We start from the raw sequence: 24,256 nt of genomic DNA, 5'->3' as shown, positions 1-24,256 counted from the left end.
TTACATTTGGGCATTATATTAAATGGTATAAATACTATATATAATAGAAAAAAGAATAGGATTTTTTAGGTTATCCAACCTTTTTGTAAAACATTTTAATAGTTAAAGTTTGATTTTATTTAACGACACCACTAGAGCATATTGATTTTTTCTTAATCGGCTATTGGATGTCAAACATTTGGTAATTTTGAAATTTAGTCTTAGAGAAAAACCCGCTACTTTTTTCCTTTAGACAGGATAGCACATACCACGGCACATACCAGTCGAGTTGCACTGGCTGGAACGAGATTGGTTTTAATAGTGTCTATATTTAGTACATTAGTACAATAATATTGCATACGGCGATGAATGTACTGTTTCATCAAGCATCCACATTTAATAATAATAAATTTGGGTTTAGAAATTAATTGTCCCCATCCCTCTAAAAATGTTTTTAAAATTAAAACCAGCATAGATATTTCTACATATATGATATTTATGAATGTAAACAATTCGATCATATCCAGTACTTGCATCAAAAATAAGATTTTCGGGTTAAAAATGCCCTACAATTAAATTAGCTGGAACACTGTATATATATATATATATATATATATATATATATATATATATATATATGTATATATGTATGTATTCATCCATTAATTCTTGTATAGCTCCAGTAATTATTGTTTGTGTATTTGTGTTCTGGCAGTATCAACTTTGAAATGGTACCAACCTTAATATATATTGAACAGAGTTTAGTTTGTTACGGCTCATATAAAATGGATGCGGCGTGAGTGTGCTGTCCGGATAAAATAAACTTCCGAAATACATTAGTTTCAATGACAGCGTCTAGATTGGATGCGTGTGATCCGTGCATGTGCAAAACGCATGCGATTAGCCGCAGAGCTTTTTTATGTGTAAACTATTAAGTCGTCTGCTGTCCTGTGCATGTGTGTTTCTTTACATGACACACGAAGCAGTTTGTAGGGCCCATGCCTACTACGCTGCTTGATGACACTTTCTAGTGCAATTAGCTAACAGAAAGGTGGTGAAATGTAGTGCTAGAAAAACTGCGAAGGTTCACAGTACCTAGGTGTGTCCTCAGGGACGAACTGAGTCCACCCTGATTTTTGATGACTTGGTTCAACACGTTCTTCAACTCACAGTAATCCTTTCCTTTTGCTAACTGCTCGGAGCTTGTTGGTTGCAGAATGCTAGAATCGTCTTTGTTCTAGGAATGGTATCGGTTTTACATGCCACCCAGAACTTCATTATGTGCATTACTTACAATTTGTTTTTTGTTCACTATTGGTCCTGTTCAGTCTGTAATGGACTTTGGTCCTTTGTTTAGATCTATTGATAACTAATGCATTCAAGGTTGGATAGTATCAAATATTTTAAACCGCCAGGTCAGTTTAAAGTGTTACCTCATTGTCCAAGAGTCCTTATGGCTGGATTACGAACTGTTAGTCGCACAATGGTGGTGTCATCTTTGAGGACTCTTGTTACAATGGCACAATGGCTGGGGTCATCGTTGAGGACTCTTGTTACAATGGCACGATGGCTGGGGTCATCTTTGACGACTCTTTTTACAATGGCACGATGGCTGGGGTCATCGTAAAGGATTTTTGTTTCAGGAATAGTGTCGGTGTTCATTATATCACCATAGAACTTGTTACTCGCACAGTTCTAGTCCAAAATAATATTGGCTGTCTGGTTCTTCAAAACAAAATATTGATTCTCTATGTGTAATCTGGTAGTTCCTTGTTTTAGAACATTGTTACATTTGTTTTTCTTCATTGATCTGTAATACAAAATAATTACAGGCAGGTAAGCTCGATTTAGCTAATTATACCCCTATCTGTCCAACCGGAGGGGACTATAGGTTTCGTCTCCGTCCTTCTGTCTGTCTGTCTGATTTTCCAGCTGCATCTCAGACAGTAGATTTTGTTTGTTTACATTGTTTCTCGATTTTGGTTCTGGCAGTTTCTTATAATTTAGATAGTGGTTCTATTGAGGGTTTTTTTTTATCGTCTTTAAATGTTAGCACGTTTAACTGTTGTTCATTTTATTATTGAATATACGTGTCTCTGATCAATATTGTAATGCTATTCTCGTTCAGTAATTTTATTAGGTTGCACTTCATACAATGCATGTTTAAGTTACAAGCTATTTTATCCCTTAACATTCATTTTATTTGTTTAAACTTTTACACTATTTTAGTTTTGGCAAGTTTGTGTGCACTACTTACAAAATATTATTTCTACAAGTCGAAATGGAATTTTAATAAATAACATACTTGTTTACATTTATTAACAATTACTCTTAACAGTTTATTATAAGGAGGTATTGTAAACTAATATATTAGTCCACATTGTTATCCTGAATGCGATTATTAATGTGTCGGTAAATGTTTTGTTTATATTGGAGCACCTTTATTTAAGTTCAGCTGTTTTTACGATTCAACTCTTAAATGTTTTGTTTATATTGGAGCACCTTTATTTAAGTTCAGCTGTTTTTACGATTCAACTCTTAAAGCCATAGGGGCGAGACGTAGCCCAGTGGCACAGCGCTCGCTCGATGCGCGGTCGGTGTGGGATCGATCCCTGTCAGTGGGCCGACTGGGCTCTTTCTTGCTCCAGCCAGTGCACCACGACTGGTATATAAAATACCGTGGAATGTGCTGTCCTGTCTATCAGATGGTGCATATAAAAGATCCCTTGCTGCTAACCGAAAAGAGTAGCCTATGAAGTGGGACAGCACGTTTCCTCCCTCAATATCTGTGTGGTCTTTAACCATATCATCGACGACATATATCCGTAAATAAAATGTGTTGAGTGCGTCGTTAAATAAAACAAGTCCTTCCTTCACTTGCTCCAAGTAGTATCGGCAGAATACGTAGCAGGGCTCGACCTTCTTAGTAGCCCAAGATGTTTTGGGCCACTAAACTTTGGTTTTGTGTATACTTGTTCCTTTAACAAATTCTGGGTTGTTTAAACTGTTGATCTATTTTAGTTCAGGCAAGTTTGTGTCATACTGACAATATATTTATTTTTTAGACATTAGCCGTGTTTGAATGTCAGTAAAATAGTGGCTGATTCTATAGGAAGACAGGTTTTACTGTAGATTCCATCGGGCGTTTGGGTAAATAGTGGTTGATTCCACGAAAGTATATCTAGTGCCTCGTCTATAGGAGGACAGCCACTTCCGATGAGTTCCTTTACTGGACACTGGATCCTTCCTGCATTGCCCAGCAGAGGAATGCCACTCACAAGGAGTCTTCTTTGATCCTGGCATTACGCCCTGCCATTCAGACTTATACTTCTTAAGAACCTGATAGGCAATCTCAACGCAGTTTATAAAGTTAAAGTCTGTTTTGTTTAACAATACCACTAGAGCACATTGATTAATTAACCATCGCCTATTGGATGTCAAACATTTGGTAATTGTGAATCAGAGGAAACCCGCTGCATTTGTCTTAATTAGCAAAGGATATTTTATATGCACTTTCTCACAGACAGGAAAGCACCTACCACGGCTTTTGACCATTTGTGATGCACTGGTTGGAACGGGAAAACAAAGTTTATAAGTAAATGCAGTCCGCAAAAACGTTACAGATTTGAGAACAACCGAATTTCTCAGTTTCCCAACGCTCGTTTGATGCGCGTTCGATCTAGGATCGATCCCCGTCGGTGGGCTCATTTGGGCTATTTCTCGTTACAGCCAGTGCAACACAAAGTGGTATATCCTGTCTGTGGGATGATACGTATAAAAGATCCTGATGTAAACATGTTTCCTCTCCAAGACTATATGCCAAAATTAACAAATGTTTGACATCCAATAGCCGATGATTACTAAATCAATGTGCTCTAGTGTTGTCGTTAAACAAAACAATCTTTTAACTTTAGTCTTACATAATTCTAACGTATCTGAGAACTACACGGGATGTACTGTGGGATTTATTTCTTGCATCGTGCCCGTGATTTCTTACATGTATCTGCTCTTTGTCCAAAGACCGTGCAGAATAATGTATGACCATTGGCTACACAACTGTACGAAGTTCATAATTTAGTGGCGGATTCATGACGTACTTTTTCCCGCTGGGGGTGGGGTGAGGAGGGGGGGGGGGGGGGACTAACGGCAAAGTGGCACATAACCAACTCGTCAAAATGGCAAAAATCCCCTTGTCTCCCAACCGTTATATTGTACTCTAAGTAACGGCATCAGTCTCCGAGTTTTGAACCTTAATTAGATATAAGCACGAAAATAAATTGAAATGAAATGAAAGTACCAATATAATTATTTGTTAAATTAGGCTGTTTATTTCTTACGTGTGTCGTCTCATATATTTGTCATATTCATGATTAACAATGTGTTGGCTGTCAATAAATAATGTCAAGTTTTATTTTGTGAATAATATTTTGTGAATGGCAAACTGTCGAATGTATAACTGGTGAAACTGTTCATTTAAAGGTCCTATGTCAAAGTTGAAACGACAAATTGATCGATCCCACACATAATCTTTCCATAATTAACTGTAGAGAAATATTTTTAAGTCTTTCACTGGGCGACAAAAGGGGTTTCCTCGAATAATTTGTGGCTTAATATAGCATGGCTACCTTCTTTGTTTCTTGTGTCAAGTGACCGCACACAGTTATGGGTAAACTTAGTTAACGTGCAATGCATAAATCAGTGACGTCACTAGTTAATGCATTTGACAAACTCTCAAGTATTCCCCTTAAACGTTGGGGTTTTTTCGTTGGTTGTAACGTTGTATAGGCTTATAGCTGAAGGTATAACTATGTTTTAAAGCACGAATTTATAAATGTTTTGGCAGGAACTTCTATTATCTCAACTTTGATATAGCATCTTTAATGTCAGATAATGTTGAGTGGGGTTTTTGTGTTTGTTTGTTTTTTGTTTGTTTGTTTTTTCGTTTCTTTGTTGGGGTTTTTTTTGTTGGGTTTTTTTTTTTTTTTTTTTTTTTTTTTTTTTGGGGGGGGGTGTAGATGGGGCTATTTATTTGTTTCTTTGCGTATTTTTAATTGTCTTTTTGGTAGTTTTTATGTTTATAATTACTCGAATGCCTATTGGGCTCTGTTATGCTCATTGGTCGATCTCAATCTCCGAATAGATGGTTTGTTTGTGCAATATAATCTAGGCATCTAAAAACATTTCATCATGTGTTCACTAGTAGTGTCTTCATCTTCATTTAATTAGCACATTAATTACAGGTGACATATATTCTTATAGTTGAACTAATTAATGATTCCATTATCATGAAGCCTAGCTTTTATACTAGACGCTATTTCTCGCTCTAGCATGTGCACCACGACTGGTATATCAAAGGCCGTGGTATGTGCTATCCTGTCTATGGAATGGCGCGTGTAAAAGATCCCTTGCTGCTAATCGAAAAGAGTAGCCCATGAAGTGGCGACAGCGGGTTTCTTCTCTCAATATCTGTGTGGTCCTTAACCATATGTCTGACGCCATATAACCGTAAATAAAATGTGTTGAGTCCGTCGGTTGAGTGCTTGCTTGAGGTGCTTGCCTCGCAGGTTCGAACCACTTCGATGGATCCATTCAATTGTTCTGGGGGATTTCTCGTTCCAACCAGTGCACCACAACTGGGTAAAGGCCGTGATATGTGCTTTCCTGTCTGTGGAGAAAGTGCATATTAAAGATCATTTGCTGCATTAAGAAAATTGTACCGGGTTTCCTATGTTCTAGTGGTGTCGTTAAATTAAAAAAAAAACCTACTTTTTTAACTTTTAGTGGTCCATCAGTAATGAATGAAATGTTTTATTTAACGACGCACTCAACACATTTTATTTACGGTTATATGGCGTCATCTATTATGAACATAATATGTAAAATATTATTTTTAAATACATTTGTTAAAACTGATTTACTTGCAATTGTTGATGATTCTTGTTCATTATTTATATGCACATATAGCAATATGCATGTATATATGGGGGTTTAATAAATAATAAAAAATAGGATTCTTCTTCTTCGTTTTCGTGTTGCTGTTGTTATGGTTTATTCTAATTTTGACTGCTGGGGCGGGGATCTAGGTCAGTCGGTAGAGCGCCCGTGTGATGTGCTGGGGTAGACGGATCGAATCCCATCAGGGATCTAGCTCATTCGGTAGAGCGCCCGTGTGATTTGCTGGGGTAGAAGGATCGAATCCCATCGGGGATCTAGGTCAGTCGGTAGAGCGCCTGTGTGATGTGCTGGGGTAGATGGATCGAATCCTATCAGGGATCTAGGTCAGTCGGTAGAGCGCCCGTGTGATGTACTGGGGTAGAAGGATCGAATCCCATCGGTGGACCTACTAACTGGGTTCTTTCCATTCCCCACTACTGGACCACTCAATTGAACTGAACTGAACTGAACTTTATTTACACCCAGGCCGTAGTCTACGGCATACGAGTTAAATAATTATTATATATACTGGTATATCAGAGGCCGTCTATTTCTCCTTCCAGCCAATGCACCACGACTGGTATATCAAAGACCGTGGTATGTGCTATCCTGTCTGTAATGAACAAAAAATGTTGCTGATTTCCTCTCTAAAACTATATGTCAGAATTACAAAATGTTTGACATCCAATAGCCGATGATTCATAAATCAGGTGCTCTAGTGGTGTCGTTAAACAAAAATAAACTAGCTTTTTGTTAGCACTGGAATAGTTGAAAGGATCTGGTATAGGGCACACTTACAACTGTAATCAAAAAAAAAAGTTTGATTTTATATGCACCATCCCACAGACAGGATAGCACATACCAGGGCATTTGATATACCAGTCGTGATGCTGCGAAAAAAAGCCCACAGATGCTAATAGATTCTAAATCGACCTCAGATCAAGCTAGCGCTTTACCACTGGGTAAGTTTGTTTTAATGTTTGTTTTGTTTATCGACACCACTGGAACACAGTAATTAGTCATCCCTCCCCGTTTACCGATGACCTTTTTTTTCGTACCTCACTATAAGTCAAAATCCTGGCTACGGGCCTGTCGGCTATTGGATGTCAAACATTTGGTACTCGTAGCCATCAGAGGAAACCCGCTACATTTTTGCTAATGCAGCAAGGAAAACACATACCACGTCCTTTGATCAGTTGTGGTGCACTGGTTGGAACGAAAAAAACACACAAAAATTATAATATGTTATATTATAACACCAGTAACTTAACAACAACAACAACACAAATAAGCCATCGGACTACAGTTTGCTTGAACCTTCATTAGATATAAGCACGAAAATAAGTTGAAATGAAATGAAAAACCAACACAATACTGGGTTTGTTCCTCATAGTATATCAACCTCTGTGACGTAGTTGGACAGGCTTGGTAACATGGCACACTTTCACAATCACGTCACGTCACAATACATTACGTCACGTCATCTTACCATCGCATCCTTTCGGTCTCCTCCCGTCAGTACGTTGTATTTCCACAATGGAACCCAGTGACACCTTTTCATTTAACAATTGCTGTCTAAATATGTACGATTATGTTTACCAAATGGTGTACAGTTACTATGAAAGGATTGACCAGTGGTTCCAATTTTGCGATTCCAAAGAGCCTTCATCTTCCAGTTCCTTCTTGTTTCGTCGCGACGTGAGCATCACCAAGGTTCTGGGCTGTCTCGTGTCGGAGGGGGACGGCGCCTACCCCCCAGCCGTCGCCACCGCCATGTTCGCAGCTGCCTGTTTTCTCCTGGTTCTTCCGACGCTGTTTCAAATCTGCACGAGGAGATTCTTCAGGAATCTGGTTCGATTGCTGAATATTGTTGTAATATTTTCGCTTCTGGGAACCGTTATGATTGTCACTACCGCTATACAGGTAGGTCAACGTTAAGGAGCTATTCTAGGGGCGGATTCAAGGGGGAAACGGAGGACCCGACCTACTCCCCTCACCCCCATCTCCCCAAATATATCTAAGTGCCTTTTGTTTTTTTTCTTTTTGTTTAACTTTAAAATCTCTGTCTGTCTGTCTGTCTGTCTCTCTCTCTCTCTCTCTCTCTCTCTCTCTCTCTCTCTCTCTCTCTCTCTCTCTCTCTCTCTCTCTCTCTCTCTCTCCCATGTGTCCATTTTTGTTCTCCCCCCCCCCCTCAAATATTCGCTGGATTTTTTTGATTTTTTTTTAATATTATTTCTTTTTGGGGGGGCTGATTTGTGGCTTTTAAAAGCATATAATAATTTTATTTTATTATATGTTATTTAATTTGATTTAGTTAAGTTCATTTCTTTTTATTTCTTTTTAATATAATTTGTATTTAGTTTAATTTAATTTTATTAATATGTCATTACTTTTAAACATCCGTTAGGTTTGCTTTCCAACTTATTTACCCAGCAGATAATTTCTTGAATAGCTTCAGGCCCACACAAAGGGAAGGGGCAAGGGAGTTGTTGCCCCCCCCCCCCCCCCCCCTCTTATTCTGTAACCGAAAAAACAACAATAACTACAAGAGGAATGAGTTTAAAAAGTGTTAATTTTGTCTGGCTTAAGTAGATACTTTAATACTGTGCTCCCTATTTAATTTGGGTAACTCCCCTCCCTCCCCAAGTTATGTTATTTAATTTGGGTAACTCACCTCCCTCCCCAAGTTTTGTTATTTAATTTGGGTAACTCACCTCCCTCTCCAAGTTATGTTATTTAATTTGGGTAACTCCCCTCCCTCCCCAAGTTATGTTATTTAATTTGGGTAACTCACCTCCCTCCCCAAGTTTTGTTATTCTACATACGGCCCTGACCTTTCAATAAATCCTAAAGCCCAATCATAAAAAATAGTTATCATCCCCCACTTGCATGGCAAACCAGCACTGCATCATTTATTTTATTTTATTTTATTTTATTTTATTATTTTATTTTATTTTAATAACTATGGTCTCACTACACAGATGTCATCTGCCATTGGAACCCATGTTAAATTGCCCAACTTCAAACGAAGATTGCCAATAGAACAGGTTTTCATTGGCACTAATAACATACACCATTGCGAACATACATTATATAAGCATTTATTTTCATTCCAAAATTGAGAACATTACCATCTCAGTGTTTTGCTATATGACCGGATCTGCATGTATTACCAGTCTGAACAGGTGGTTCATTAACCAATTCACTCCGGCTGTCTCTTGTGCTGTACACCCATGTCCCAAAAGGTTGATGCACAATATTACAAAATAACATGAGTAAAATACAGCCAGAAGGCTTACCATTAAACATACATATTATTTTAATTCTTCACCATTTCCTAGAAGTGAATATGTGAACCATAACATGTGTCACAATTAGGAACTATAGTGATGAATGAACTCTCACCCGGAAGTGATCTGTGTAGTGAGACATTAAAGTCTAGTGACAGTTTTTGTCAAACTTAGTTTGAAGTCAGTTTGATAATTTGGGTCATTTACACCATGAAAAGCAATACTAGAGCCATGTAACTTATGAACTCTAAACAATACACCAAAAGATAGATGCACCATACCATCCAATAAAACTTCATATCACATTGTTACTGTTTGGTCATCCACACAATAGATGGCCATCAAACAAGCAGCCACGTTATGGTAATGTATGACCTTGTTGGTAGTTCTGATATGGGGAATATACAAAGAAACTAATTATCTAGTTGGTTCATTAAAAATATTGGTTTTCATCAATTGTTGCTATGGGCAACAATTGTTTCATAGTGAAGTGTTGAAAACCTGGGGGTTTTCTGTATATTGCAGCATGAAGATCCACACATTCTTAATAGCAGATACAAATTCTACTTTTATAGTAGCATACTATGTTATATATTCACAATACCATCAAAACTGTTTGTCACCATGACTGTACATTTGAAAAAATTCATTATGCACAAAATCACAGAAATTAGGGTGAATTTGGATATTGATCTTGTAACCTTGAATTTTGACCTTTTTTAATGAGAAACTCAGTGTTAGACACTCAGATCAATTTATATATTACATGTAAGAACACTAGAATATACTTTTTGACACACACCCCTAAAAAATAAAAATAAAAATAAAAATAATAAAAATAAATAAAATTGACATGTTTGCAATATTTACCCAAATAAGCTTGGCTCAAATCCACATCATGTAATTACATTTTATAAGGATGCTACACTAGTACATTTTAATTTTGGCTTGCTAAACTTAAGTTTTTTTGGGGATAAACAATAATTTCATGTTTTGCATTATGGTCTCACTACACAGATGTCATCTGCCATTGAAACTCATTTTAAATTGCCCAACTTCAAACGAAGATTGCCAATAGAACGGGTTCTCATTGGCACTAACAACATACACCATTGCGAACATACATTATATATAAGGATTTATTTTCACTCCAAAATTGAGAACATTTCCATCTCAGTTTTTTGCTATACGACTGCATCTGGCTGTAGTACCGGTCCGAACAGGTGGTTCATTAACCGATTCACTCCGGCTGTCTCTTGCGCTGTACACCCATGTCCCAAAAGGTTGATGCACAATATTACAAAATAACATGGGTAAAATACAGCCAGAAGGCTTACCTTTAAATATACATATTGTTTTAATTCTTCACCATTTCATAGAAGTGAATATGTGAATGAATGAACTCTCACCCGGAAGTGATCTGTGTGGTGAGACCTATCCTATGCAGTTATATTAATAACTGTGTTTCGTCACCTTATTAAATACATTTTTTTAAAATTAAAATTAATTTTTAAAAAAAAGAAGGAAAAACAAACAACATAAAATTAACTGATTTAAAAAAAATTATGAGCTAAGATCCATGTCGTAATGTTTACGGAGTAAAAACAGCTTTAACTCTGATTGGTTGTCGGGGGGGAGGGGAGGGGGCAAATGCCCCCCTGAGAATCTCACTTTTTTTCTTTTTTTTACTTCTGAAATAGCTACACATTAATTTGTATAGTGTTTCATTTGTTTATAAAAAGTAGTGCCCCTCCCCCCCCCCCCCCCCCCCCCCCCGGATTTTGATCAGGGTACTGCCCTGGTTGTAATGTGTGACATTGAACATTTGTGCAAATATTATTATCCATTGTCAGTAAATAAATAAATAAATATATTTTTATTTGTTATTGAGTTGTTATGCAGTATTATACACAAAAGGTTAAAACCAGTGCAGGATGCCCCCAATAATGGAACTGCGATTTGAATAAAATCTCTTAAATTGTATCCAACGCCCCGTTGTCTCGCAGGAAGATTAAAATGATGTGCCACACTTTCGTTTACTGGAATACAGCCTGGGTGTGTTGCTACATTTAAATATCAGTTTTATTAATAAACATTACATTCGTCGGCAATAGCAATTGATTTGGTACATTGTAACCCAAATCGTCGTGTCTTCTAAGAGTTGTCCCCCTTATATAATGATGCAACGTGTGTAATGTGTTACCGTGCAGTAGCAGCAGCCAGATTAAGCTTTTTCTGTTTCGTTTTAAATTATTTACTAGCAGGCCCGTAGCCGGGAAGGGGGGAGGAGGGGCAGATTTGATTGAGAGTTCCGCTCAAATGAAAAAAAAAAAAAAAAATCTTGTCCCCAAATGACCGGGATAACGTAGGCAGGTTGTCTACCCGTCGGACTCCTCAATCACTAAATCAGTTATAGCGGTATAGTTAAATGATAACAGTAGATACCTAAACGTCTTCAGAAATTCAACACAGTCTAAACTGACAACATATCACATAGCAATATTAGTTAGTTTACAGATTAAGAGTGGAAAGATAGATTAACTGCATTTATTTGTTCTTCTGTCTTGGTCACCGGCCTCGGTGGCGTAGTGGTTAGGCCATCGGTCTACAGGCTGGTGGGTACTGGGTTCGGATCCCAGTCGAGGCATGGGATTTTTAATCCAGATACCGACTCCGAACCATGAGTGAGTGTTCTGCAAGGCTCAATGGGTAGGTTCCGCTTACCGACCAGTGATCCATACTGGTTCAACAAATGCCATGGTTTGTGCTATCCTGCCTGTGGGAAGCGTAAATAAAAGATCCCTTACTGCTAATCGGAAAGAGTAGCCCATGTAGTGGCGACAGCGGGTTTCCTCTCAAAATATGTGTGGCCCGTAACCATATGTCTGACGCCATATAACCGTAAATAAAATGTGTTGAGTGCGTCGTTAAATAAAACATTTCTTTCTCTTTTTCTAAATTTTTTCAGTTTTGGTCGGACACAAATGCATGTAAATATACATGCATGCTTCTAATGGGCATGAGCGCCTTTCTAATTTGGCGCTCCTAGCGATTCATTATGACCAAGTTGTAGATGTGAACGAGGTTGAAACATTGTTCGCCCAACAGCACCCGAGGAAAATACAACTCAACTCTGTATTTATACAATGCAATGATAATGATGTTATGCAAGTTATTGCTGAAGGTTCCATCCTCCTCATTGGGCCCGTTTGATTATTTCCCGTCCCAACCAGTGATCCATTACTAGTCCATCAAAGGACGTCGTGTGTGCTATCCTGTTTGTGGGATGTGGGAAGTGCACATAAAGATCCCTTGCTGTTATTTGGAAAGTAGCCATGTGGCGACAGCAGATTTCATCTGTGACCAAGTGTCGATAGAACAGCTGTGCGTTATCCAATAACCGCTGATTAGTAGTCGATGTGTTACAATAGGCTTAAATTAGATACAATTGTTGCCATGTATCATTTATTGTACATACATTGGTACGACTGAAAACAAACGGTTTCTTCTCATGGCTATGTGATCAGGCCATTTTACAAGCATAACACAACTTAATGCAACTTGTTAACCACTCCCCCCTGAATTCCGCGGCAAACATTTTAAAATTCCGCGGTAAAATTTGACATATTCTGCGGTAAAATTTGATGCAGACGATTTATGTTTTAAGCAGACGGGTGCTTCCGGAAGATTGAATCATTAAAACTTGAAATGGAAACGATATGGACAAAAACCCTTCCTGTTTTTACACTTACGGATTCTTTGTTAAATGTGATTTGTGATTAATAAATACTTAAATATTGTTGCTTAACATCACGATTCCAACAATCGATACTTATATGTTAATATAATTATTTTATATTAAATAGAATGGAATTGCTGAATCCTATTTCGTATTTGTGGAATATGTCAAAATGTAATTACAACCCGTCTTCGTCGGTTTCCGTAACCTACGCATCGAGCAACGATCGGAACATCTCGCCACAATCCATTGTGCTCTATCTTGCGAGAATTTCCGATTCAATGACAGAAACTAAAGGCTGGTTCCAAACGCAGGTTACGCAGACTAGTAACAGTGAGGCGGTTACTAGTCCAGCCTGTAATAACTTAAAAGAAAAGAAACAAATGATTTATGTTTCTATTTATTACTGCATGGAAAGTAAACATTATTAAAAGTCCGTGTTTAATGTTACAATTCAGAAACATCGAACATTTTGCGGTGTTTAAACTAAACATGCTGGCTACGGGCCTGACTAGCTTATATCTAAAAAAAAAAAAAAGGACAGATTCAAGCATGCCAGCTTGGCCACAATGACACCTTAGCTATCTGGGTGGTCTGGGACAAGTTTAATAAGTAGGCACCAAAGCAAAGGTGGCGGAAGCGGATAAATGGGCATTGGTCCAGCAACTATATATGATAATTATCACAGAAGAAAATAATCTCCACGGCATTTTCCACGGCAGTTTTGTAATTAATGTTTAATTTTAAAGTAATACAATAACTAAATTATTATTTAATTTAATTTAATTTAATTTAATTTAATTAACTGATTTAAAAATTAAATGGACGAACTCGTCCAAAGGGCTTTCCTAGGGGAAAACAAATAAAAAAGGAAAAAAGGGAGTTACTTATTTTTTAGTGGGGGGGACGGGTCCCCTGATAATCCACTATGGATCCGCATCTGACATCATCGGTGCTATTGTTTTCTTCAATAACACTTAAAGTATTTCAAATACCATAGTATGTTAAACATGAAACTGTCATCGAATCAAAATCATTGTTTCCTACCCTTTCTTCATCAACATAATGTTTTAAATATACAAAACGTAACATCCGTTGCTTTCATTCCATATGTATTACTGAGTTATTTTGCTTAAGAATATATATCACCATAAGTTAAGGTCTCACTACACAGATGTCATCTGTCATTTAAATCCTTGTTAAATTGTCCAACCTTAAATGAACATTGCCAATAGAACGAGTTCTCGTTGGTACTAACAACATACAAGATTGGGAACATATACTACTCAAAAGAATTTAAGGGTCAGACGATATTTTCGACATTATTTTCTGAATGTCAATTATATTAGCTAGACCATAATGTCACGCATGGTATTGTTCCATTTTGATGAAAGTGGGTCTAAGCAACCCATAAATGAATTAAAGTCCACTGTCATTGACACTGTCGACTAGTTCTAATGACGAAAACATGCTTACATTTGCACGTAAATTAGGGCGAAAGCGAAAGGTCTGCTAAGTGCCCATAACTTGCTTTTTCACAAAGCGCTTCATTTGCACGCTTTGCATGTGTATTCCATGTTCCCAATGCTGAATTTCCGTATAATTGGAGCTTGCGTTCGTGTATGGTGCACACTCCAAATTCGACAATGGTACGACGTCAACTGACTATCGAAGATCGAGGAAGGGCTATTGCTTGGCTTCAGGATGGCAATGCGCAAAGAAATGTTGCTCTGAGACTTGGTGTCAGTCAGAGTGTCGTTGGCCGACTGTGGCAACGGTACCAAGCAACGAATTCTGTTCGAAATCGTCCACGTTCGGGAAGACCCCGAAGCACTACAAATAGAGAGGACCGCTACATCACCAATATGGCTCTACGTCAGCGCACAACCACTGCATGCCGATTACGTGACAATCTGCGGACTGCGACTGGAACTCGAGTGTCTGATCAAACCATACGCAATCGTCTGAGAGCCAATAATCTACGCTGCCGTCGCCAGGCTGTTCGACCACCACTCCTACCACGTCACAGAACGGCCAGACGTCACTGGTGCACGCTTCATCTGCGGTGGCAATGTGTTCAGTGGGGTCGAGTGATGTTCACTGATGAGTCCAGGTTTAGTCTCCAGTTCAACGACGGTCGGGTTCGTGTCTACAGACGTCCTGGGGAGCGCTTCGCTGACGTTAACGTTAGACAACGTCACCGGTTCGGTGGTGGCAGCGTCATGGTGTGGGGCGGCATCTCTATCCACCACAGGACCCCCCTCTATGTGGTGGATGGCAATCTGAATGGAATCCGCTATCTGAATGAGATTATTCGGCCGTTGGTTCTCCCAGGCCTTCAGCAGATTGGCGACGGGGCAGTTCTGCAGGATGACAATGCCAGACCCCACCGCGCCAGGGTGGTAACGGACTTTCTCAGACAACAAGGTATTGCCAGGATGGATTGGCCAGCATATTCGCCTGACTTGGCCCCAATAGACCACGCCTGGGACGAATTAGGCAGGAGAGTTCGGGATAACCATGCCCCTCCGGCCAACCTTCATGATCTGGGTCAACTTCTTATGGCAGAGTGGCAGGCCATTCCCCAAGAGTTCTTCAGACGTCTGATCAACAGCATGAGGCAACGATGTGTCGAGTGTATTCGCGCCAGGGGTGGATTCACACACTATTAAACGAATGTTCTAATGTGTAAAATCCATGTGTGACAACCTTCAACTTTGACAGCATGTCATGTGACTTTCTTGTATACAGTGACGTTTATTTGTGGGTTTTTTGTAAATATGGAACAATAAATTAAATGTTTGGTGTAGTTTACATCATCAATCTAATACACTCTGAAACTTATTTGGTTATACATTTTTGACCCTTAAATTCTTTTGAGTAGTATACATTATATAAGCATTTATTTTCACTCCAAAATTGAGAACATTTCAGTCTCAGCTTTTTGCTATATGACCGCATCTGGTTGTAGTACCGGTCCGAACAGGTGGTTCATTAACCGATTCACTTCGGCTTGCGGTATACACCCATATCCCAAAAGGTCAATGCACAATATTACCAAATAACATGGGCAATACACAGCAAGAAGGCTTACCATTAAATATACTAATTGTTTTAATTTTTCACCATTTCCTAGAATTGAATATGATAATCATAGCATGTGTGATACACAATTAGCAAATGTAGTGGACCGTGATGAATTAACTTTCACCCAGAACTGAATTGTGTAGTGAGACCTAAGCAGGGGCAGGACGTAGCCAATTGGTAAAGCGTTTGCCTGATGTGTGGTCGGTCTAGGATCGATCCCCGCCGTTGGCCCTATTGGGCTATATTTTGTCCAGCCAGTGCACAGTGACTGGTATGAGCTATCCTGTCTGTGGGATGATGCATATAAAATACCCCTTTGTACTTAGGGAAAAATGTAGCGGGTGTCTTCCTTAAGACCATAGGTCAGAATTACCAAATATTTGACATCCAAATACCAGGCGATTATTAATAAATAAATGTTCTCTGGTGGTGTCGTTATTCTCCTGTATTCCTCAGAAATCTGTGGACTTGGTAATAGCCAAAATATTGAACAAATTCAATTAAATTTCTTAAGAGACATACTGAGACTTAGAAAGAGTACCCCACTCCCTATGATTTATGGTGAATTGGGAGATTTTCCCCTTGATGATTAAAACCAGATGTTAAATTTTTGGGCCTCGCTCATAACTGGAAAAGCCTCTAAAATATCAGCAATATTATACAGAATCATCATATGTGAAATTATTAATCATGGATATAGATGTAAATGGTTAATTAATATAAAAGACACCCTAAACATGTTAGGCTTGAGGAATTATTGGTTAAATCAAAATATTACAAGTAAGAAAGCATTTACTCATATTGTAAGTCAAAGACTACAAGATCAGTATATACAAGCTTGGAATGATAATTTAAATTCATATTCGAAGTGTTCCACATACAGAATTTTCAAATCGACTCTTTCATGCGAACATTATCTTCTATATTTACCTGAAACACTGCGAACAATATATTGTCGATTCACTATCTATCAATTGAAACTGGCCGATGGCAAAATATCGATAGACAAGAACGAAAATGTCCTCTCTGTAACACCACTTTAGGTGATGAATATCATTATTTATTTCAGTGTACATATTTCTCAAATGAAAGATCTAAAGAAATATTATTATGACAGACCCAATACTTATAAATGCTGTCAATTATTTAATTCGAAAAAGCTATCAACGACAAAGAAATTATGTATGTTCCTAAATGTGATTAACTCTGTTCTAAAAAAATATCTATACAGCATAATTATAGACGGTACGTAATGGTTAACATCTAAAGTATACTACTGCTTCTAACACTGTTATGTTATTATACCTACTGTGTGATATGTGTATATCATATGTGTGTGTATATATGTATATGTATGTATGTGTGTGTATGTGTGTATGTATGTATATGTATGTATGTGTATGTATATATATATATATATATATATATATATATATATATATATATATATATATTTGTCAAGCGTTTACTGCAGCCGTATGTATAATATGTTTATAAACCACCTCAATGCATCACCGTTTGGTGATCTAAGTTGAATAAAGTTCTGTTCTGTTCTTTTAACAAAGAATAAAAACGTTTAACTCTCTCGTTACAGGCTAATGATGTGTTCTGCTTCCTGTCGACAAAGCGCATGCGTGAACTGATAGACCCGCAATGGGAGCCGGCCATTGCTGTTTTCCTGATGGCTGTCCTAGCCCTCGTCAACCTGTTCTGCGCGCGCATGTTCAGGGATGGACTCGTATCGTTCCGGAAGTACGTCAAACAGGTCCACAGGAGACGAAGTGAACGGGAACAGCTGTTGTCGATGGAGAGGTCGAACCAGGGTCAAAGGAGAAGACGACGTGGTTGTCGAACGGACTCGGACGAACAGACGTATAAAATTCAAATTGAACGTTTGTTTTGAGACCAGCAATTTATTTTAACATTTACACGAAATGTTGCCATTTGCGACTAAATATTGCCCAATTGTATACTGTTAAGTCCATGGGTTCATTTTAATATTTGCAGCAAAATGTTGTCATTTGCGACTAAATATTGCCCAATTGTATACTGTTAAGTCCATGGGTTCATTTTAATATTTGCAGCAAAATGTTGCCATTTACGACTAAATATTGCCCAATTGTATACTGTTAAGTCCATGGGTTCATTCTAATATTTGCAGCAAAATGTTGTCATTTGCGACTAAATATTGCCCAATTGTATACTGTTAAGTCCATGGGTTCATTTTAATATTTGCAGCAAAATGTTGCCATTTGCGACTAAATATTGCCCAATTGTATACTGTTAAGTCCATGGGTTCATTTTAATATTTGCAGCAAAATGTTGCCATTTACGACTAAATATTGCCCATGGTTGTATACATTAACAGTTACAACAATGGCAAAGTATATTATTTATTTTAATATTTACAACGGAACGTTGCAATTTGCAACTAAATACTGCCGAGTTGTATATATATATATAACATTTACAAAGTTGAAAATTTGTTATATCCATGGATTCATGTTAGTATTTACAACAAAATGTTGCCATTTACAACTAAATATTGCCCATGCTTGTATACATAACATTTAAAAAAATGGCAAAGTGTATATGATATATATTTGTTTAATATTTACAACGGAATTTTGCCATTTGCAATTAAATATTGTATAAATATAATATTTACAAAGTTGAAAATTTATGTTGAATCCATAGATTCATGTTAGTATTTACAAAGAAATGTTGTCATTTACAACTAAATATTGTCCATGTCCTATATGTAACATTTACAAAAATGGCAAAGTGTATGTCGAGTCCCTGGATTCATTTTGTTGCCATTTACAACGAAATATTGCTGAGTTGTATATATAGCATTTACAAAGTTGAAACTTTAAATGTGACCATGGATTCATTTTAATATTTATAACAAAATGTTGCCCAATGGTGTGTGTATATATTTATAAAGTTAAAATGTATGTTCAGACCAGGGATTCGTTTTAATATTTACAACGGGACATTGCCATTTACAACTAACTATTGCCCAATTGTATGTACAACATTAACAACAATAGCAAAGTGTATGGATACATTTTTCATTTGCAGTTTTAAAAACTGATGTGGAAGTCATAGACACGTTAACATTTACTAGTACAATGTGAGTGTGTGTGTATATATATATATATATATATATATATATATATATATATATATATATATATATTAATATATTATTGATTAATATTCATTTCAGCCAGTGCACCACTACTGATACATAATATATATATATATATATATATATATATATATATATTGCTATTTAAAACAAAACATTGCCCAGTATTCTAGGGATAGACCCCCCCCCACCCCCCCCCCCCCCCCACCCCCATCCCCCAAAGAAATACTAAAAATTCACCAAAATCCTTCATGGAGAAATAAGCCTAATTTGCATAAATCCAAACTGGAAGCCAACGTATAATATATTCAATATAATAGACAACGTTTGTGAGCCCAGTAGTAAAGCGCTCGCCTGATGCGCGGTCGGTCTAGGATCGTTCCCCGTCGGTGGGTCCATTGGGATAATTCTCGTTCCAGCTAGTACACCACGAATAGTATACGAAGGCCGTGGTATGTGCTATCCTGTGTGGGATGATGCATATAAAAGATATCTTGCTACTAATGGAAAATTAAAAATAGTTTTGAGTGGATATGGAAACTGTTTAATAAATTCCTAGTTTGATCACACATGTCCCCCATTTGCATAATTCCAATATGGCCGCCACAATATCTTAAAATAGACCATTTTGCGTCTACATATATGATTTGTTCCGAGATCTTAAAGTTATATACACGTTATCTGGAGATAAAAAAAATCTCCTCGCGATGATGTCTTGGTTTCTGAATTCACAAAATCCAAAATGACATATTATGGAAAGACGACGCTTCATTTTCTTGCCTAATTTAGTTTTTTTAATTATCTTGCCGCAAAACAGAAATACTAATTTATATAGTAACTATGTCTGTTAAAGCGTAAAAAAAAAAGGTTTTCAGGAACCCCCCTACGTCCAAAAAAAAAAGATGACCTTAATACACTTTTAATGTATGGGTTTCTTTTCGATTTTTTTTTATTAATATGTATGTTCAAAAAGTTAAAAAAATGTTACAAAAGTAATTTTTAAAAATAATAAAAAGTTGCCCGACTGAACCTACATATCTTCAACCTGTTCCCGTAAAACCACATGTTTTAAAGGCCTAACTTAAATAAATCACAGGTAAGTAAAGAGCAAGCAATGTTAATCACCTACATTTGTATTGTAATTTAACTTCATTATTATTACAACAAACAAAATACTTATGATGTCATATCATGCGGCTGATTGTAGCGGCTGATCGTAGCGACCGATCGTAGTGGCTGATTGTAGGTTTGTACTATCATGATCATCTACGATTATAATCCTATGGAAATTGAAGATGAGCGTAATATTAAATCAGGTAACCAATTTCTTTTTTGCGTTTGTTGTTATATATCCACGTGCCTTACATTTTGCGTGAACGGTGGGCGAACGAAACGATCGTTCTCGCAGGGTTTTTTTCTGAGGCATGCCGTTTACATATATAATCTAACAACCACTTGTAAGTTATTTATTTCTGTTAATGTGAAAATCCAGTACATTTCAACTATGGGCTTGCTGGCTGTAGGCTGTGCTCATGACGTGCCAATGGTGAGGCAGAATATGCTCCCCTTTCGTGAACACCCGATATCGTCACTGGTTTTACAGTGATTCATCGGTGTATGCCATCACAGCTGAATATATTTCGTTAAGATCTATCCTGTGCAAGTTTAGGTTTTCTAAGCTGGGGAGTGGCGGTCCTCCAAAGGGTGGTGCAGGAGGGATAAAACATGAATGGCAGTCCTGCGTGTGGTGTAGGAGGGATGAAACATGAATGGCAGTCTTGCGTGTGGTGCAGGAGGGATGAAACATGAATGGCAGTCCTGCGTGTGGTGTAGGAGGGATGAAACATGAATGGCAGTCTTGCGTGTGGTGCAGGAGGGATGAAACATGAATGGCAGTCCTGCGTGTGGTGTAGGAGGGATGAAACATGAATGGCAGTCTTGCGTGTGGTGTAGGAGGGATGAAACATGAATGGCAGTCTTGCGTGTGGTGCAGGAGGGATGAAACATGAATGGCAGTCCTGCGTGTGGTGCAGGAGGGATGAAACATGAATGGCAGTCCTGCGTGTGGTGTAGGAGGGATGAAACATGAATGGCAGTCCTGCGTGTGGTGCAGGAGGGATGAAACATGAATGGCAGTCCTGCGTGTGGTGCAGGAGGGATGAAACATGAATGGCAGTCCTGCGTGAGGTGCAGGAGGGATGAAACATGAATGGCAGTCCTGCGTGTGGTGAAGGAGGGACGAGACATCCTGTTTCGGATCTCATAGGGAGTGGCAGTCATCCTACGTGCGGTGCAGGAGGGTCGAAACATCCTGTTAGGGATCCCCAGGGAGTGGCATTCCTCCTACGGGCGGTGCAGGAGGGACGAAACATCCTGTTACGGATTTTCCAGGGAGTAGCAGTTCTCCTACGTGCGGTGCAGGAGGGACGAACCATCCTGTTTCGGATCTCATAGGGAGTGGCAGTCATCCTACGTGCGGTGCAGGAGGGTCGAAACATCCTGTTAGGGATCCCCAGGGAGTGGCATTCCTCCTACGGGCGGTGCAGGAGGGACGAAACATCCTGTTACGGATTTTCCAGGGAGTAGCAGTTCTCCTACGTGCGGTGCAGGAGGGACGAACCATCCTGTTTCGGATCTCATAGGGAGTGGCAGTCATCCTACGTGCGGTGCAGGAGGGTCGAAACATCCTGTTAGGGATCCCCAGGGAGTGGCATTCCTCCTACGGGCGGTGCAGGAGGGACGAAACATACTGTTACGGATCTTCCATGGAGTGGCAGTCCTCCTACGGGCGGTACAGGAGGGACGAAACATCCTGTTATAGATCTCCCGGAGAGTGGCAGTCCTACGGGCGGTGCAGGAGGGACGAAACATCCTGTTACAGATCTCCTAGCTGGAGTATCCTCTAGCTTTATTCGCGCCTGATACAGTGGATCGAGACTTTGCCTGACGTCCTTTCGGCTCTGCCTTGTAGAGAGATACGATCTTGGTATGGGAATATAGTTTTCTAAGTATAAACAGTTGATAACATCAGTTTCAACTTCACTTCTTTTGCAGGGGGACCAGGCGTGGATCCAGGAGGGGATCGACGGGCTTTGGACACACACACACACACAGACACATACAACACATACACACACATACGCACACAAACACACACACACAGACACACGCACACAGACATACACACACACACAGAGAGACACACACAGACACACGCAAACACACACACACATACACATACATATACACAAAATGATACAGAGAGACAGACACACACATATACACAAACACACCTGTTCACGACGGAAAAAACCCCATATTTTTTCAACATTTTAAAGTATTGACAGCTAATATCCATTTAAGCTGTTGCATATAGTCCCCCCCCCCCCCCCGACTTAATCTTAGAGAGGAGACCCGCTACATTTGTCCATTAGTAGCAACAGACAGGATAGCACACACCAAGGTCGTTGCTATAGAAGTGTTGCACTGGAACGAGAAATACCCAATGGGTCCACGGATGGGGATCGATCCAAAACCGACCGCTCATCAGGCGAGCGCTGTACCACTGGGCTAAGTCTCGCCCCTCTTAGAGAGGAAACCCGATACATTTCTCCACTGGTTGCATGAAATCCCACATACAGGATAGCGATCGATGTACCGATCGTACTATCTGCAACGAGAAATAGCCCAATGGGTCCACCGATGGGGGTTGATCCTAGACTGATCGCTCATCAAGCGAGCGCTTTACCACTGGACTACATCCCGTCCGTCGTAAAACGAATGCTATCTATAGGAAATGCATACATTATTCTCTATATAGGGTCGCTATTTCCACTGACGACATTTTAAATGTTAAACATTTTGTAATTTTGACTTATAGTCTTATAGAGAAAGGAAGGGAATGTTTTATTTCACGACGCACTCAACACATTTTATTTACGGTTATATGGCGTCAGACATATGGTTAAGGACCACACAAATATTGAGAGAAAACCCGCTGTCGCCATTTCATTGTCTACACTTTTCGATTAGCAGCAACTGATATTTTATATGCACCATCCCACAGACAGGATAGTACATACCACGGCCTTTGTTACACTAGTTGTGGAACACTGGCTGGAACGTGAAATTTGTATAGATGAAAACCACTACATTTGTTCCATTAGTAGCAAGGGATCTTTTGTATTTACCATCCCTCAGACAGGATAGCACATGCCACAGCCATTGATATACTAATCGTGGTGCACTGGCTGTGTGGTCCTTAACCATATGTCTGACGCCATATAACCTTAAATAAAATGTGTTGAGTGCGTCGTTAAATAAAACATTTCTTTGTGGTTGGAATGAGAAAAAGCCCAATGGTTCCACCGACGGGGATTGATCCTAGTCTATCCTAGGCTTCCCTCGTAAGATGAATGCTATCTAACGGCCATTCATGTGCTATTCTCTATATAGGATGGTTATTTACACTCTCGACATACATTGATATCACGTAGCTTAGGGCAGCTCCTTTACGTTGACACATTGTAACCACCAGTTCAAACAACGCACTTGCGTGACCCACTGATGTTTCGTGTTAGCGTACACGGAACTAAATAAGCCTACCGTGATACAACATGCGCAGAAAATATCCGGACATTGGTTAGAGTGATTTATATACGATAAAAACATGTACACGATGCATAAATCATTGTAATGAAAAACGGTGTTAAGGCAATGATGACGAAAGTGTGATGAATATAATGAATCAAATTGGATTCAAAATGTGTTTCTCCTCTCTCATATTCTCCTCCCTTCTCTCTATCATTCTTACCCTCTCACCCGCTGTCGGTGTCTTCCTACGTCCCCTTATATCTCTTCCTCCCCATCGTTCCCAAATATTTGTTTCTCCCTCGCTCTCTCTGTCTCTCTCTCTCTGTCTCTCTCTCTCTCTCTCTCTCTCTCTGTTTGCATCACTACCCCTTCCCTCTTACTCTCACCTGCTCTCTGCTTCTCTTCTCTCCCCGTCTATCTCGCTGTCCCCCCCCCTCTCTCTCTCTCTCTCTCCTCTCTCTCGCTGTCTGTCTGTCTGTC

At 38.9% G+C, this 24,256-nt stretch overlaps 1 protein-coding gene across 1 annotated transcript; it reads left to right on the top strand.

Moving 5' to 3' along the window:
• Window positions 1-7,364: 7,364 nt before the first annotated feature.
• LOC121373231 lies at window positions 7,365-19,256 on the top strand. Its single transcript, XM_041499728.1, has 2 exons — window positions 7,365-7,836; window positions 17,624-19,256. Exons 1-2 carry the CDS (start codon window positions 7,450-7,452, stop codon window positions 17,930-17,932), a joined length of 696 nt encoding a protein of 231 aa, XP_041355662.1. The 5' UTR covers window positions 7,365-7,449; the 3' UTR covers window positions 17,933-19,256.
• The last annotated feature ends 5,000 nt before the right edge of the window (window positions 19,257-24,256 follow it).

The sequence above is a fragment of the Gigantopelta aegis genome, chromosome 5, assembly GCF_016097555.1.
Source record: "Gigantopelta aegis isolate Gae_Host chromosome 5, Gae_host_genome, whole genome shotgun sequence".
NCBI lineage: Eukaryota > Metazoa > Mollusca > Gastropoda > Neomphalida > Peltospiridae > Gigantopelta > Gigantopelta aegis.
Note: the sequence above shows the minus strand (reverse complement) of the source record. Positions and strands in the feature narration are given on the sequence as shown.